Source organism: Candida pseudojiufengensis (assembly GCF_024610245.1).
Source record: "Candida pseudojiufengensis strain CBS 10847 chromosome Unknown scaffold14, whole genome shotgun sequence".
NCBI classification, from domain to species: Eukaryota; Fungi; Ascomycota; class Pichiomycetes; order Serinales; family Debaryomycetaceae; genus Lodderomyces; species Lodderomyces pseudojiufengensis.
The window spans coordinates 1-18,043 of record NW_026261536.1 but is presented as its reverse complement, the minus strand read 5'-3'; the positions used below and the strand labels follow the sequence as shown (position 1 = coordinate 18,043).

The 18,043-nt window shown below is 26.2% G+C and overlaps 6 protein-coding genes across 6 annotated transcripts; 3 read left to right on the top strand and 3 right to left on the bottom strand. All coding sequences in view use genetic code 12, as the record gives it.

Annotated features, from left to right (window-relative positions):
- Positions 1-880: 880 nt before the first annotated feature.
- Positions 881-1,849, bottom strand: CUP9 (transcription factor CUP9; the record flags this gene model as incomplete). The annotated part of the gene is made up of 1 exon (XM_051759199.1): positions 881-1,849. One exon carries the CDS (start codon positions 1,847-1,849, stop codon positions 881-883), a length of 969 nt encoding a protein of 322 aa, XP_051612869.1.
- Positions 1,850-7,675: 5,826 nt separating this feature from the next.
- On the top strand, positions 7,676-8,680 carry KGF55_004308 (uncharacterized protein; the record flags this gene model as incomplete). The annotated part of the gene is made up of 1 exon (XM_051759198.1): positions 7,676-8,680. The coding sequence occupies one exon, from the start codon at positions 7,676-7,678 to the stop codon at positions 8,678-8,680; it is 1,005 nt and encodes a 334-aa protein (XP_051612868.1).
- Positions 8,681-8,753: 73 nt separating this feature from the next.
- KGF55_004307 (ubiquinone biosynthesis protein) lies at positions 8,754-9,632 on the bottom strand (the record flags this gene model as incomplete). Its single annotated transcript, XM_051759197.1, has 1 exon — positions 8,754-9,632. One exon carries the CDS (start codon positions 9,630-9,632, stop codon positions 8,754-8,756), a length of 879 nt encoding a protein of 292 aa, XP_051612867.1.
- A 2,607-nt stretch (positions 9,633-12,239) lies between these two features.
- On the top strand, positions 12,240-13,715 carry MAC1 (Mac1p; the record flags this gene model as incomplete). Its single annotated transcript, XM_051759195.1, has 1 exon — positions 12,240-13,715. One exon carries the CDS (start codon positions 12,240-12,242, stop codon positions 13,713-13,715), a length of 1,476 nt encoding a protein of 491 aa, XP_051612866.1.
- A 226-nt stretch (positions 13,716-13,941) lies between these two features.
- On the top strand, positions 13,942-17,292 carry KGF55_004305 (uncharacterized protein; the record flags this gene model as incomplete). Its single annotated transcript, XM_051759194.1, has 1 exon — positions 13,942-17,292. The coding sequence occupies one exon, from the start codon at positions 13,942-13,944 to the stop codon at positions 17,290-17,292; it is 3,351 nt and encodes a 1,116-aa protein (XP_051612865.1).
- Positions 17,293-17,353: 61 nt separating this feature from the next.
- On the bottom strand, positions 17,354-17,920 carry PSF3 (DNA replication protein; the record flags this gene model as incomplete). The annotated part of the gene is made up of 1 exon (XM_051759193.1): positions 17,354-17,920. The coding sequence occupies one exon, from the start codon at positions 17,918-17,920 to the stop codon at positions 17,354-17,356; it is 567 nt and encodes a 188-aa protein (XP_051612864.1).
- Positions 17,921-18,043: the final 123 nt, after the last annotated feature.

Here is an 18,043-nt window from a genome sequence, read left to right as displayed (position 1 = left end):
TTGTAATAATCAATCAAACAATAAGTAGATAAGTTACACATATTTTACCTAAGCCTAAATTTCTATGTAAATTGCAACAGGGTTGTCATGTCAATTTGGCATATCTACGTCTGTATTGCATTCTTTGTTAAAACTATATGATTGTTCGTAGTTTATTGAATAAAGTGACTTCTATTGTTTTAATAACTTTTTTTTGCTCTCTTATTGTTAAGTTTTAAATTCCGCTTTTGAAACCATAAGTCAATTCTTCCTCCTATTACAAAAGTTCCTAATCCTTATGTCAAGAAGTTAGAAAGATATATATCCCTTCAAAGCCTCTTTTTGACAATACAACTACAACTCTAGACTAAAATTTGTTCAATTTTTCCGTAAGAACTAAACAGAATAGTAGCGTCAAATAAAACTAAAAATAAAGTTAAACTAAAACTTACCGAACTAAAAACCTTTTACTTACGAATAAACTTTAGAGACTAGCCCAGATTTATCTTGTAAACACCGTTAAAACCGAAAGTATAATGTAAAATCAAAGACTCAATGTGTAAATCAAGCAATAGAAAGAAAGATAGAAAAACAATACACGCTACAAGAAGCCAATTACAATCTTAAATTTCTATCCTTAAAAAATATCATTTCATTCATTAAATCAATATAAAACATAAAAACTAAAAACTAAAACCTAATATACAAAAATGAAAACAACACAAGTAATATAAATTGAAGTGAAAAAATAGTTATAATAAATAAGATAAGTAAGTAAAGTAAAGTAAAATTTTTTTTTGTAAGCCATAAGTATAATAAATTTAAGGAATTGAAAAAACACATATTCTCATCATGGTGTTGTTGATAATGAATCTTATTCTTTGATTGTAGTTCTAGTAAATCAAATCAAATTCATTCTTTTTTGTTCTTTTAAACTTTTAATTTTTCTTCTTCTTGCATTAATAAACCAATTACTTAATTGTTGTTGATTTAATCCAGTAGTTAACATTAATTGATTTTTTTCAAAACTGTTAGGATAAGGATGATTTAAATGATCATTTAACCATCTTAATAAAATATATGTAATTTCTTTTGGTAAATTATTTCTTGTTTTTCTATTTCTTGTTTGATCTATTATTTTTAATGGTTGTTGAGGGAGATGGTGTTGGTTGTAGTTATTATTATTTAATCTTTCTGGATATGAATTTGATCTTATCATTGATGGTTGTTGGATTTGATTTGTAAAATGAGGTGGTGGTGGTGGTGGGGAATATTGAGATGTATATTGATGAAGATGTTGCTGTATTGGTGGTTGATATTGTTGTTGTTGAGGTTGTGGTGGTGGTACTGAGTTATATTGTGGAATTTGTTGAGTATAATAAGGTATTTGAGTAGATGGTGATGAAATATTTGGTGATACTAATGAAGAAGGTGATGATGATGAATTGTTCGTGGTAGTAGTTGTAGTATAACTATTTGAATTTGGTGATCTATTACCTGGAGCATTAAATGTAAAATAAGATTGTTGAGAATTTGAAGAAATTGATGAAGGTGTTGAACTATTTGATTGTATTGATGATTGATATGATGATTGTTGTGGTAAATGAGATACAGAAGGTAATTGATCTTGTGTTGTTTGTTGTTGTTGAGCTAATATATCACTAATTGGTGGTAAACTTATCTTTTTTAAAGGTTCAACTATTGATTGTTCTTGTTTTGGTTGTGAATATGATTGTGATTGTGATTGTGATTGTTTTGAATATATTGAAGTATAAGTAGGTAAATTTAAGGTATTTTGTTGTATTTTTGAAGTTGTTGGAATTGAAGGTAATGATGACCTTGTTGGATTGATTAATTCAGTTAATTGCATTGTGTTTGTTTGTATATATTTGAAGTTTAAGTTGTATATGTATATGTGTAATAATGTAACTTTTAATTGAAATCTATGTTTCAGATTTTACCTATATCTATGATTTAATCTTTTTCAGTTGAATTAGTTGTAATGGTATATATCTGTTGATTGATGAAAAGTAAAAGTGATGAAATGTTACTTCAAAAAGTTAAAGAAAAAAGTAGGTAAATGATATAAATATATATACAATGTATCTTTACAATTGGGAATTTGAAGTGGAATTTTTCGTATATTTATATAAGTAAAATCTTATTTAAGTAAGTTTTGATTGATATAATACATTAAACTTTGTGTAATATAATATTTTATTTTATTTTATATTTTTTCTTATTTGAAAAAATAATAAAAATAAAAAATTGTCTGATTTCTTTCTTAACTATGTATGGGTAACATGTTAATTATAGATTATTTATTATTATTATCTAAATCTATAGTTTTAGTAATCGTAGTATCTGTAGATTAAGTTAAACCAAAGATACTTAACTAGTTTAAATTTTAACCCTTATTACATCTTACTTACTAATTGACTAAAACAAAACTTTTTATTTAAATCGCCTTAGTTCGTTGATCTTTTTTTTTTATCTAATTTTTTGTGTCGGAAACAACAATTTTTTGTCTTTTGTCTTTTTTAAGTCAAACCCCGAATAATAAACAATTGTTGACTGTATTGTCATATTTTAATGTCAGATTTAGATTACGTAAACAGAAAAAAACTAAATCTTTAAACTTTAAGTTATTGTGCAGATACGTTAAATAAAATTAAAATCTAAAAGTTTCTTTTCAACAAATTGAACAACAATAAGTTAATAAAAAAGAAACAGTAAACTAGTAACTCAATATATGAAAAACTAATTACATCATTTAAATTACATTAATCGAGTAATCAATTCCGAATAACAAAACATTGTTATCACATTTACGTTTCAAACATGAGAGAATGATCAAATTTGAAAACCATTCGTCATATTACTTTAATCGATTAAAAAGTAATAAAGGCGTATTATAATTAATTAGTTGATTGAGTAATCATGTCAAAAACGATCAAAACGAAAAAGAGGCAATAAATTCCCTTTTTTTCTTTATCTCCTAATCTTTCTATATCTGGGGTTTCAAGTTCATTTAACTTCAAAAGGAGGAGAATTTACATGGAGGAGAAGCAAAAAATCAGAAATCGAATCATTATAGGTTATCTTTAATACTATTCTGTTATCTTATCATAATTGAAGTAACTTACAATCGTTTATGTAGTGTATGTATTCATGAAATCATTTTTAGAATTTGAAAAAAAAAAAACAAAATTAAAACTGGCAAAATCTAAATGATTATATTACATGAACAATAAAATTAAGCTGTATTATCAATCAAGTGAGATTTTGAGAAAAACAGCCCAACTTTAAATGTTTTTGTTACCGTATTACGTATCTCTCTTTGAATATATGGTTAAAATACAAAAAATATTTAAATGATAATAAACAAAGTTTAGATTAGAATAGCTTGCTTATAATTATGGATTGAATCTCGTTATTTCTATTTTATATGCCTGAACAGGGAGAGGAGTAAAGAAGCTATGTTTCAATTACTCTATGTTGTTCCTTTTACAGGTCTATCTCTAGCAAAAATACATAAAATTTGGATAATACTTACATTTTCTTGATTTTGGAATATTTTTTACTTATCGAGGATGATGATAAACAAAAGTAGGAAGACCCCTTGAAATCTGAGACCATTATTAATATCAATCTTGATTGATAACACGTAAATCTATTGAATAGATCTGGTTTAATTTATGATTTATTATTTAGATTAGAATATAGACTATGAAATTTAAACTTACGGAAACTAACTTTTTTAAACTTTAATTTAATTTTAACATTACTTCCTTAAAAACGTTTATTAAATCTAAATTGACATAGAACAAATTATGGAATATAAAAACAAAAAGGAAAGATCTACGTATATACTTTTAATCTTGAAAGTTTGTTTGTGACATTGCCTTGAAAGTTTTTAGCTTAGTGGTAAACCAAATCGTATGTGCATATATTCATATTTGTGAAATAATCTAACAATTCATTTAGTGTCTGATAACTCTACTTACTACATTTACTGTTAGTATGCAGGATTTATGTTATCATTCTGTTGAGATTATTATATGGAAATGATTAAGTTTTTAACAACTCTTTTTGCAATTAATATCAAATTTTTTGTGATTTTTCAATCATTTGTTCATTATTCTTTTATTCTATAAAGGTACTTATGACATTCCATTATGAAATACACACATATGACATTCCATTATGAAGTACACTTGGGAAAAACTTACCGAAAACAGAAATCGTATAATAAATTTCAAGTAAGTTGAAGTGTGGAAAGAGAATGAGTAAAAAAAAAAATAAGAGGGGAATTTACTTTTTGGTGATGTTGTACTAAACTATACCCACTGAAATTTTACATTTAGAAGATATCTTTTTCAAATGTTGAAAATAGATCTAAACAAGAGATTAAAAAAGTTAGCTAACTTTCAGGATAAATGTTTTTCACCTCAATATTGATAGTTCAAAACTGATATTATTATATTTCCAAGAACTTGAATAAAATTGGATATTGTTTTTTATAATATTAGAATCCTTCTTTTTTATTTTTTAATGGCTCATTCAATCCACTTAAATTGTACAAATACAAGCAAATGTCAAAACATCATCAAGTCATTTATATCATTTAATATTTAGATTAGTTTGACTGTTTTAGCTTATACCACCCTTGGATTATACTTCCTTTTGAAATTTTCAAGTGTATTTGGTTCACATAGATCTATTTTAAACTTCGAGATTTTGTGTAAGATATCGTTTTTTTTTAATTTTTTATTTTTTTGCAATCAAATTTTTTTTAAATTGTTGATTGTTTTATATTGTTTGATGTTTTTCTTGGTACCTTTTTTTATTTTAACATATTTGTTTGGTTGACAACTAGTACTAATCTCTGATTGGATAGATTAAGACAGTCACACACAATTATTTACTGAAACGAAGTAGTTGAAACGATGTGATGCTTTCATTAAACATGATTCTCATTATTCAATTGTTTCCGATACTTGTTTGCTTATCTTCCCTTTCAAATTTCGTTGATGAACCCATATCGAATAAGAAAATAAAATATTAAATAATAATTGAAAATTCTTAATTTGAACCTATCAATTTAATTTGATTAGATTCATCTTATTAAGCCAAGATATTGACATCTTAAATCTAAATCTCGTTTACCTTAGATCTGATATCTGAATGAAACAAGAAAACAAAAAAAAAAAAAAATTGGCATTAATTTAATTTGAAAGATATTAAGTGACCCTTTCAGTTTTCCCTGTTAGAACTGGAAAGCTAAGAAGTTAATACTCGTGAATTACTATAGTGATAGGTCTCATCTTAGTACATGTCGACAAAGCATATAAAATTTAGTTCATAGCTTTACTGAATTATAAAATACATTGGCTATGCTATGGATTTTTAAAATCAAGATCTAAGAACTAAATTTTAAACTTTGAAATAGTAAGTAATTAATCCATTCATCGTAACTTTAGGTATAGTTTTGCAAGTTAAGATTCAATGTAACAAGGATATTGAAAAAGTACACAAAGAACGTTCATGAAAATATCAAAATCTTTTGACAAAGAACAATAATCATTAATGGAGATCTTGGTCGAGCAACATAAAGTGAAAACAACATTATTAATTCTGTGAATAATGATATTAACTGAAGAAATATATAAGATCCTTTTTTTGTGGTTTTGAAGCTGTCCGATATGTGCAGAAATATTAATAGATATTAGATACTGGGTTTACTCCCTTTTTGCATCAAAATTAAAACAAAAGATCCTTATTAAATTTAAACTTTTTAAATTACTCTATTTGATAAATTGATAATATTTCAATAGATTGACAGAAATATACGTTTGATTTCGTTATAAGAAATCTTTGAAAAGGTTTTGAAAAGCTTACTTTATCAATTCATATTGATGAAACTTCCTTTATACTTTTTAAACTTTACAGTTACGATCAATTATGAAGACTAATTTTGATGTATTATTTTATTTGAATTTTCTTGATGAAATTATGAGTTTGTTTAAACTGCTTTTTTAACTATTGTTCTTGAATCTTCAACATGAAAAAACGTTAATCTTTTTCAATTCTTCTATTGAACAATTAGAAATTTGTGGAGATAATCTAGGTTTTATTTTATTTATAATTTTCTGAACGAACATATTATTTGAAATTTAAAAAACAATCGTATGATTTCATGTCACTTATTAGATTGCATAGATGGATGAAATTTTAAACTCATTAATAGATTATATAGGATAAAATATAAAGTTTAATTGTCAACATGAAATTTTCGATTCCTTCTACTTCTTTTTATGTTATATCAATCATTTTTATACTTCTATCATTATACAATTTGAAATTTGTTCAAAAAACGTTTTGACATTAAAATACAAAAACAGACACAAAAAAGATAACAATAATACAAAAATTTTGATTCAGCCGTATTGTTCATAGTTTCATAAAACAAATTTCAATTTCATAACTAGGTCATGCTTTTTTTCGAAAATTAAGTAGATTGAAATCAGTCGGAATGTAGAACTTGGTAAAGGTAGACCGTTAATGTTACATTTAAAGTTCTTTTGCAAATTTACACGTTGTAGCTTATTAAAGAGCCAATAACTGTTTTAATCAAAATTTTTATTGTAAATTAGTGTTTGTGCTAACCAGAAACTTTCTATGCATTATATTGATCTTTTAAATTTTGATTAATCTCGTCTTTACAACTATTTATATTCATATCAAATCAGTTATTAGTAATTTGTTTTCGAATGACAGGGCAAAGAAGGAAAGTATCGTTAGTTTGTCTCATAATCTTAAAGGAATTAAAAATAATGAATGGGGCTTTATTTAAAAGATTTCCGAGGATATTTTTATAAGCTAAAATTATTAGACACATTAAATAACAAAGTAAATTTTTAATCGTGTTTTCACGGAACTTAACACACTGATCTATTTTCAAAGATTAACTTTGACGAATGGATCGATGCGTCGACATATCAATCTCTATTAGCATTTTGTCTAACATTTTCAATTCTTTTTTTAAGACGATTTGAAACTTGCCGAAACCAGTCCAATCTAAGTGTAAAGTCATCTTACCATTGAAGCCATAACAATTAAACAAAATGCTGGAAGAAAGAGATGATGGAATAAATTGTGTATGAAATGGCTCTCATCATCATCTTTTCTCCATCCTTTCCATAACCATTGAAGATCTTATAAATAGACACAGAGCTTTAATTGAATCTGATGAATGTCAATTAAATTTTTGACATATTTTTAATCTTCCGCGCTTATAATTTTTGACAGTTAATTTAAAGTACAATAGACAATAAGGTAATACAAGAAGTAATACAATAACGACAATAAGGTAATACAAGAAGTAATACAATAACAATAAACTTAGGGTTAGAATTAATCTAATTTAAAATATTTTTCATAGAGTCAAAACTTTAATTTTATATAGAATCATTACTAATATATCAACACTAAAATATATTCAAATCAAATTAATATTAAATCTAGACGGTAGTTGATTTGTTAAAAGTTGGCTTTTATATAATGTTATAAAATCTTATATTAAATCATTAAAGGAAACTTATTTTAATCAACTTATAATATCATACATCCAAATTATCACTACATAGAAAAGTAGATTCACAAACAAACAAAACAAATCTAACCAAACTCCAAAATGGTTTTTAAATTCTCAGTAGATGATTTATTTGATAATCATCTACCTCCAAGTCAATTATATAAATTTCCTCGTGTTTTATCATTTTTTTTAGGATATCATAAACCACCTCATAAACCAGCAAATGATTATTGGATATGGTTAGAAATTTTAATTGGATCATTTTGTGGATTATCTTTAATTATGGGTATATTTAAAAGTCCAAATATTTTTTCAGAATATCATCATGCTCCAATAATATTAGCAAGTTATGGTGCATCTGCCATATTATGTTTTAATGCTTCTCAAGTTCCTTTAGCTCAACCAAGAAATGTATTAGTAGGGCATTTTTTAAGTGCTTGTATTGGAATGGGTATACAAAAATTATTTTATTTAAGTGAAGGAGGTAGAGATCATATGTGGGCAAGTGCTGCAATTAGTGTTTCAATAAGTTCTGTTATAATGTCTATATGTAATTGTATTCATCCTCCTGCAGGTGCAAGTGCAATTTTACCAAGTATTGATGAACAAGTTAGATTAATGAGTTGGTGGTATTTACCAGTACAATTAATAAGTTCATCATTAATTATAACTGTTGCTTGTATTACTGGAAATATAGTTAGAAGTTATCCTGTTTATTGGTGGAGTGCTGGAGCTGGATTAGAACAAAAAAAACAAAGAATGGCTAAATTAACTGCAAGTGATGAAGAAACTAAAATTGATTCAAATGAAGAAATTGATAAAAGTGGGAAAGAAAAAGAAGAAGTTGATAATTCAAGTAATTCTGATGATATGTTATATCATCCAGAAACAAATAATTTAATACCTGTAAGAACAAATGAAACAGGTATAAATAGATATAAAAATGAAAATAAAATAATAATTACAAGTACTTCAATATCTGTACCTGAAAATTTAGATTTAGAAGAAGTTGAAAGAGATTTTTTATTATCAATACAACTGAAATTATTTGATTTAAATCTGGAAACTTTAAGTAGAACACATACGCGGAAGAGTAGTCACTAAAATTTCAACAAAAGGTCAAACAAAAATTCTTTTAGAATATAGTTATTATTAATTTAATATATACACATCACGTTTATTTTGGTTCTTTTTCTATAAATTCAACAGGTACAACTCCTGAAAATCCAGGATCTTCTAATTTATCATAAAGTGCTTCAGCAACTTGAGTAGTACTAACAACAGGTCTAACTAAATTTGATAAAAAATTTTGACCTAATAAAGAATTCTTTAGGTCTACTCCAATTTTTAAAGATTTTAAAATAACATCTCTCTTGGTTGTACCTAAATTATGAGTTTCATCATACATTGCACCAGGTCTCATTAAAATACTTCTCAAATATAATTTTTTTGATAATTCAAATTCTGCTTCTCTTTTTGTTTTTATATATCTTTCTGGAATTATAGGTGGTGCTTTATCAGCTGAAATATATACATAATTTCCAATTGGTTCATCTTCTGCATTTGATCTTGGAATTGTATCTTTTCTTGCTTGAATATATTCTTCAGCTATAGATAATGCAGAATCTCTTTGAACAGCTTCATAACTCATATTTTTTTTATCTTTTTGCATTGGATTTGATCCCATTATTGAATTTATAAATCTTGTAATATCTCCAAAATTTGACAAAGAAGAAGCACTGTTTGCTGCTTTTTTATAAGATATATCTTCAAATAACATTCCTATAGAATGAACAATTGTATTAAATTGACCTAATTGTGATTTTATTTCTTGTGGTTGAAAAATATCAACTTTTGACCAATTAACCTTTGATACCCAATCAGGTTGGTTTTGATTTGAATTTTGATCTTGATTAGGTAGAATTGCTTGTGGTGGTTTACCTGATCTTGAATATGATGTTACTTCATAACCTCTTTTTATACCAATTTCACATATTTTTCTACCTAGGAATCCATTTCCTCCAAATACTGCTATTGTTTTGGATGTAGTAGACATTTCTTGTGTCTTTATTTAATCAATTGGGTATTTTATGAGGAAGAAATGTTTGTTGGATGAGTTTTAGTAGCTATATGTATTTAAATAAGAATGAAATGTGATCTAAATAAGCTCTTTTTGTGTCTTGAAATATATATCGATAAGATCAATTTTAAAAGCAAGCAATTTAAAAAAAAGAAGTTTAAAGAAAGAACACCTGAATTCCACTAATTCATCAAATCTAACTCCAATAATTCCTCAAACAACATTTCAAAATCAAATTTGAATAGATATGGATGAATATACAGCCTTGATACGAGAAGGAAGAGACTGTTAATGCTGATTCAAATAATCTTTCAAGATCATGATCAAGATGAAGAAAATTAAGGATGCAAAAATAAGTAATGATTTGGGGGTACAAATTCCGACTAATGCTATAAATGAATGTTTAGCTCAGTTGAATCCTGTTGACAATTGTCTGCTTTAAAAAAATAATTCGTTAATACCATTCTTACCTGTAACCTGAAATGGGTTTAAAAGTGTGATGACTTCTACCAAACATCGTGAGGTTAAAAAAATTGTTTGGAATTAGTTGTCTTAACTTTAAAGCCATTTGAAGTTACAGCTAACCAATATAGATTTGGCCCAATGGTCTCGGAAAGTCTTTGAGCAATTGGATTGATATCCATGATATAGATCCTATATATACAAAAGATAATTGTGAAAGTTCATTAATAATAACGTTGAATGTGTCATAATGAACCTAAACAACTAATCACGATACTTAATTCATCGGTTGAACCAACGACTGGACCCTCATGGTCTTTACAAGCTCAACACAATTATGAAGTCACATCTGCTGACGCTGGCGTTAACTGATATTCATGTTGATATTTTGAGTTATATAATACCAGCAACTGTCCAAGTTTAAAAACAAATGTGGAATAAGCTTCTTAAAAGCATATCTAGCTGAGTTAACTGCAAGGTGCATATACGAATTTGCTTGACATCAAAAGTCACCGTGGTGGGGCTTGTCAAGTGAATTACTTAACAATTTCTGCAAATTTATATTCCAAGGTCAAGTTTTGGTGAGAACCAGCTAATCAGCAACTGAATTCCCGTGTCCTTGTAAATACTCCAATTTAGTATAGCCATAAATACTAAAATGGAATATTTACAAGGACACTAAACTTCAGTTGCAGATACCATGTATGCATTTCATAAGGAACAAGATTTTGTTCAGACGAAGATTAATAACTTGATATATATACCTTGGCTAAAATGATTCAATTCACAAATTTTACCATTTCAAAGCAAGCGAGAGGGTCATCCTTGAAATAGCTAAACTGTTGAAGAATGTGGTGTTTTTTTGAGTATGTGTTTTGAGTTTGTGTTTTGTGTATGTGTTGTTGATTTCTAAAAATCAATTCATTTTACTCAAAATATCGAGTGAATTATTCAATGAAATTGAAAATACAAATACTCTTACTTTGTTTGGTGGAACAAGTGGATCAATTGAATTTTATTCCCATGTTATTTAAGAGAAACAAAATGATGGACCTATTTTTGTTCATGTAAGAAATTAGATCCAATGGTTGAGAATTAGCGTTATGCTTGAGTGACGGTGTTTTTTCACATTTCATAGAAAAGGTAAAAATGTTTAATTGGATATACTCCAATCTCAGATACTTGTACGAGATTTAGTCAAGGGTCCTACTAGATTAAAGATTGATTTTTTATATAATCAGGGGTTTCAATTTCAAAGTGCAAAATAGGATGTAGTCAAGGGTCCTACTAGATTAAAGATTGATTTTTTATATAATCAGGGGTTTCAATTTCAAAGTGCAAAATAGGATGTAGTCAAGGGTCCTACTAGATTAAAGATTGATTTTTTATATAATCAGGGGTTTCAATTTCAAAGTGCAAAATAGGATGTAGTCAAGGGTCCTACTAGATTAAAGATTGATTTTTTATATAATCAGGGGTTTCAATTTCAAAGTGCAAAATAGGATGTAGTCAAGGGTCCTACTAGATTAAAGATTGATTTTTTATATAATCAGGGGTTTCAATTTCAAAGTGCATCTATTTTGCAACCTGTTTGATTTTAGTAGGACTACTCAACTATAATATTAATTCATCTTGTCTAACTTTCGTAGACTAAGCCTAAAGTTGTAGAATGTCATGTAGTAATTGATCTTGTTAGTGTGTAAACAGAATCTAGTTTTGTGACATATTTCGATTAAATGGTTCTATACTTCGAAACCATGTTTCAGAATTTAAAAGTAGTTAGTACAATGATTCATTTAAGCTTTTAAATGCTGGAACTTGGAATGCTCTAACAGTTCTATATTATCTTTTAATTAAACATAACGTCTCAAATGTATTTGGATCTGTATTGTTAAGACGGTTAGTGTTTTATCGATACAATTCTATTTCTATAAATGGTTAAAAATATTTGCTCATATTTCTATAGACTGATTTTGTTTACCGAATAAAATTTTAATAACCTAAGAAGTGTTTATTATCAGATATACAACCAAACAACCATGATATAACAACTAGTCACTAATAAATAAACATATTCAAACCAAACTTATGATACAATCAAATAGAAAATTTTTTTAAGAAATGATATTAATCAATGATATAAAATATGCATGTATGGAATGTATAAGAGGTCATAGATCTTCTTCATGTAAACATCATGATAGACCTTTATTACAAGTTAGATCAAAAGGAAGACCTGGTGGTTATGCAAATGGAAATCCAAATCATAGAATAGCAGTATTTGCAGAAGAAATAGCTGGAAAAGAAGATAGTGACTCAATTTCTTCTACAACTTTATCAAAATCTGCATCTTCAAGTACTATTGATACAGTTGATACAACTAGTATAAATTCTACAGAACAAAATCAAACTCAACTTAAAAAGGGATGTAAACAAGCACCAATCTTAATATTAAAAGCATCAGATAAACAAGTTATAGATTTAAGTAATGGAGAAATAATTGGACCTTATGATGAAAGTAAAACAAGTAGAGATAAAACAGAAAAACCACAAGCTTTACCACCAATTATAAATGATGAAAGTTTTATAACTTCATCTGGATGTTGTATACCAAAAGTAAGCAAAAGAAATAATACAAATAATAATGGATGTAAATGTTGTGGGAATAAAAAGAATGGTGATCAGAATAAGATAAATAAATCTAAAATTTTACAAAATTATATAGCCAAAAAGATTAATGATCAAGAACTTTCAAAGACACCATTGAAACAAGTTAAATTTATTTCGGAAAATCCACAACTTGATAATCAAACGAATGGAAAACAAGCTCAACAAGCACTTCCAAGAGCTCCACTAAATGAACCTGTATTTGACGTTGTTCCCGTATCTTCTTGTTCAATCCCTGGAACTTGTTGTTGTGACGATAATTGTAAATGTATTGGATGTGTCGTACATGGAAATATCAAGAACGAACCAACTATTCAACCAAATGATCCTCCTTCAGAACAAGAATCAAAAATCATTATAAATCAATTTACAAAATCCGATGACTTAATATTTAACACAATACAACCAATAAAGGAAAATACATATTCATTTCATAAAAATTTTCAAAATCTACCTCCAACTCAAGATCAAATACAACCAGATTCAAGTAAATCACCAACTCCAATTTGTTCATGTCCACCAGATTCTTGTGATTGTATAAATTGTGAAACTCATGGAATTTTAAATGGATTTAAATTAGATGAATATTTTAAAAATCAAACAAACCAACAAATCTTGTATAATGCTTTAATATCTGATTTTGATCTTGATGAATCTTTTGCTACAAATACTCAACAACAATTTTTACCAATACAAGGGAGTTCTAGCAACCAGATATCACAACAACATTTCCCAATTGAAACAAATGGTGGTTTGAATAATCAATTCGAGTATCAACCACAACAACACAAATCTAACCAATATACTTTTAATGACGTCAATGACTTCAACAACATAACTCCTGTATTATCAAGCCAGCAGCTTAGAAAAGAAAATAATTTTAATGACAAACCCGTAATATCAACTTCTTCTTGTTGTTCTAAAAAATAAATAATGATATATGTAAATAGAATTAATATAAAATGAATTATATAATGATAGTATGATATCGGAGTATATTCTGCAACACGTGACTGATTTATTTTTTGTGCATTTGTTTTTGGTGAAAAAAAATTAGTAGAATCACAATTATTCACTTCACTTAGACCAAAACATTGGTACACCTTCAGCCAGTGAATCAACAAATCTTAACAAATCCTTTCTCATTCTGGTAGTCATGGAGGAACCAGTAAATGATATTTCATTTTATACCGGTAAAGAAGGTGCCGATAATGTACCTCAAGTATTAGATTTTCAAGTTGAAGAAGGTAATATTGTTTCTTTAAATATTCCAAATGATGTACCAGAAAATCCTGAAGAAATTGCAACTTTTTTTCAAGAAAGAAATATTGGAAAATATGAATGGTTTCTTATAGCAAATGCATATGTAGCAAGAGGAGAAATAGAAAAAGCAATGGAATTTATAAGATCTGCTTTTAATTCACAACATTTTAATGAAGAAGATAAAAAAACTTTTAAATCATTTTTAATTTGGTTACATTTAAAATTAATTGCCCTTGGGGTAGATAAAAATACAAATATTACTCAAGCAAGTATTGAATTACATGAATTAACTTCAAAAATTCAAAATGATTCTCAAACATCAGTTGTAAATAATACAAGTAATTTATTATCTCAAGCTATATTATCAAATTATCATGGAGGAGAAGATGATGCATTAGAAATATTTGAAAGAATTTTAAGAAGAGATCAAAATAATACTTTTGCATTATTAGGTAAAGCACAAATTACATTAAGTAAAAGTAAAAATTTTTCATTAGCATTAAAATTATATCAACAAGTATTAATATTAAATCCTATAATGAAACCTGATCCAAGATTAGGTATTGGATTATGTTTTTGGTTTTTAAAAGATGATAAAATGGCAATTCAAGCATGGGAAAGATCATTAGAATTAGATCCAAATAATAATAAAGCAAAAATATTTTTAAATTTAGCTAAATTTCATTTAACTTTTAATAATTCATTAAGTGATGAAGAATTTTTAAACAACTATAAAGAATGTATAAAAGAAATTGGAAAACTACATAAAGATAATATTAATGATTCAACTATTTTATTAACTTTAGTTTCATTTTATTTTTCAAAACAAAATTATGATACAGTTGAAAAAATTATAAAATTAATTGTAAATAATATAACAGGAGATGATAATCTTGAAAAAATTGGGTCTCATATCAAAACAACAAAATATGAATCAAATATTTTATCTGAATGTAGAACTTGGATTGCAAGAATTTCATTCAACAAGGGAGATTTTACACAAGCTTCAAAAAATTTTCAAGAAGCTATTAAATTAAATGAATCAAATATTGTTGCCAAATTAGGATTAGGTCAATCACAATATAATCGTGGATCAGTTGATGAAGCTTCATTAACTTTTGAATCAATTTTAAGAAGTAATAAAAATTGTTTAGAAGTAAATTATTCTTTGGGAGTATTATATTCAACTCAAGATTCAAAAAGGAAAAAAGATATGGCAATACAAGTTTTGGAGAGGTATATTAGATTATCTAATAATAGAGGATTATCATCATCAAAAGAAGATGCAGAATTTTTATTAAATAAAGAACCAATAACTTTAAATGCTTATTTAATTTTAAGTAAACTTTATGAAAATATAGATATTAATCAATCATTAAATTATTTAAATAAAGCTATAGAATCAAGAAAACAATTTGGTAAATCCATTCCATTAGAAGTATATAATAATATTGGTGTAATACAATTTACAAGACAAAATTTTGATAATGCTTTAGTAAATTTCCAATCAGCATTAGACCAGCTTGAAGATAAAGAATTTCAAAGTACTGATGGAGATATTTTACTTGATTTACCACAAGATTTAAGAACTACTTTAACATATAACTTAGCAAGATCAAAGGAAATTTCAAATCAAAATGAAGCTATAACGGCATATGAAACATTACTTTCTGAATGTCCACATTATTTTTCTGCAAAATTAAGAATTTTATTTTTAGCATGTATACTGAAATCATCATCATTAACTACAGAAGATATAAAAACTGAAATAGATGATTTATTAGATTTAAATGCATCAGATTTAGAAATTAGATCATTTTATGGTTGGTTTATAAAAAATTTTGGTAAAAAATTAGGTTTAAAATCTGATATAGATACAAATTTTCAAAAAAATACTTTAGTTGAATATGATAAACATGATTGTTATGCATTAATATCATTAGCTAATATATATTGTACTTTAGCAAGAGATTTAAAAGGTTCTTCTTCTTTGGATGAAAAAAAGAAAAATTATTATATTAGAGCTATTGAATTATACACTAAAGTATTAACTATTGATCCAAAAAATGTATATGCAGCTCAAGGTTTAGCTATAACTTATATTGAAAATAAAGAATCAAATAAAGGTTTAGATATATTAAGAAAAATAAGAGATTCATTAAATGATATATCTGTTTATTTAAATCTTGGTCATGTATTATGTGATGTTAAACAATATGGTAAAGCAATTGAGAATTATGAATTAGCTTTGGGAAGATATACTGATGGTAAAGATATTAAAATTTTAACATTTTTAGGTAGAGCTTGGTATTTAAGAGGAAGTAATGATCAAAATTTAGCATTTTTTAAAAGATCATTAGATTATACAAAACAAGCTCTTGAATTAACTAAAGGAAGTAAATCAACATTATTATTTAATATGGCTTATGTACAATTTCAAATTGCAGATTTTATAACAAAACAAAATATTCAACAAAGAAAACCACAAGAAATTCATGATGCAATACAAGGATTAAATGAAGCTATTGATATCTTAATGAAATTAGCATCAGATGAAGAAAAACATCCACCGTATCCAAAAGATGAATTAAGAGGAAGAGCAAATTTAGGTTCAAGTACTTTGTTAAATAGATTAACAAATGCATTAGATGAAACAAAAGAAAATATAGCAGAAGTTGAACAAAAATTACAAACTGCAAAAGAATTACGGGAAAAGGAAAAAGAAACAAAATTAAAAGAAGAACAAAATAAATTAAATGAATTAAAAGCAAAAGAAGCAGAATTAGCAAAACAAAGAGCTGCATTACAAGAACAAGCTCAACAATGGGCAGAAGAATCAAGACAACAAATAATAGTAAATGAAGAAGAAGAAAATGATGATAAATTATTTGATGAAGAAAATGAATTATCATCGAAGAAGAAAGGCAAAGGTGGTAAAAATAAATCTTCATCAAAAAAGAAGAAGAAAAAATCTAAGAAAATTGTTAGTGATTCAGAGTCTGAAGCTGAAATGTCTGATGAAGAAGAAAATTCAAAACCTAAAAATGGATCATCTAAGAAGAGAAAAACACCTGATTCTGCTAATACAGGTGATGATGAAGATGATGAAAATACAGTAAGACCAAATGGGAAGAAGAAGAAACCTATATCTAATGAATTCATACATGATAGTGATGAAGATTCAAGTGATGATGATTTATTTGGTGATGATAAAGAAGAAAAGAATAACGAGGGAGATGAATAGAAAACCATAGGTAAAAAAAATCAATTCTATATGTATTATTATTATAATTATTAACTATAAATTATTCTTTTAACCAATTTTTCATTAATTTATTACTTTCAATAGAATCTCTAAATAATTTTTTTTCAAATTCATCTAAATAATATAAGAATTCATTATTAAAATGTTTTTGATTTATATTATTTGAAAAATTATTAATTTTAAAACTTCTTTGTTTTAAACAATTCATTATAACTTCAATTAATTTTGGTTCATAAATTAAATTTAACCATTTTATAATCATTTCATAATATTGAGAAGATAATTTATTTAAATTTAATGATTCAGAATTTGATTTTATTGCATTTATAACTTTTTCATTTATAAATTCAGGATCATCTAAAGTTATAAAATTTAATTTTTCTTGATTATCATCATTAATTAGATTCTGATTTTTGTTGTTATCATCATCTATTTCTAATATTGCTAATATTTCTGCTAACCAAAATGGTAATTCTATTTTAGTTCCTTTTTTTATTGATTTTCCTGGATTTCCTTCTAAATAACCTAACCCGGGGATTGTATAGTTGAATTGACACGGTAGTTTTTCTGCGTCAGCTAGTATATCGTCTAAATCGTAATAACTCATTTATATTGTGTTTTCAATCACTTGGTTTGGTTGAATTGTCAATTATGTCTGTTCAAAGAAGTTTGTTTATGATACTTTTTTTTTTTTTTTTTTTTTTTTTAAAAATATTTTTTTTTTATTAAA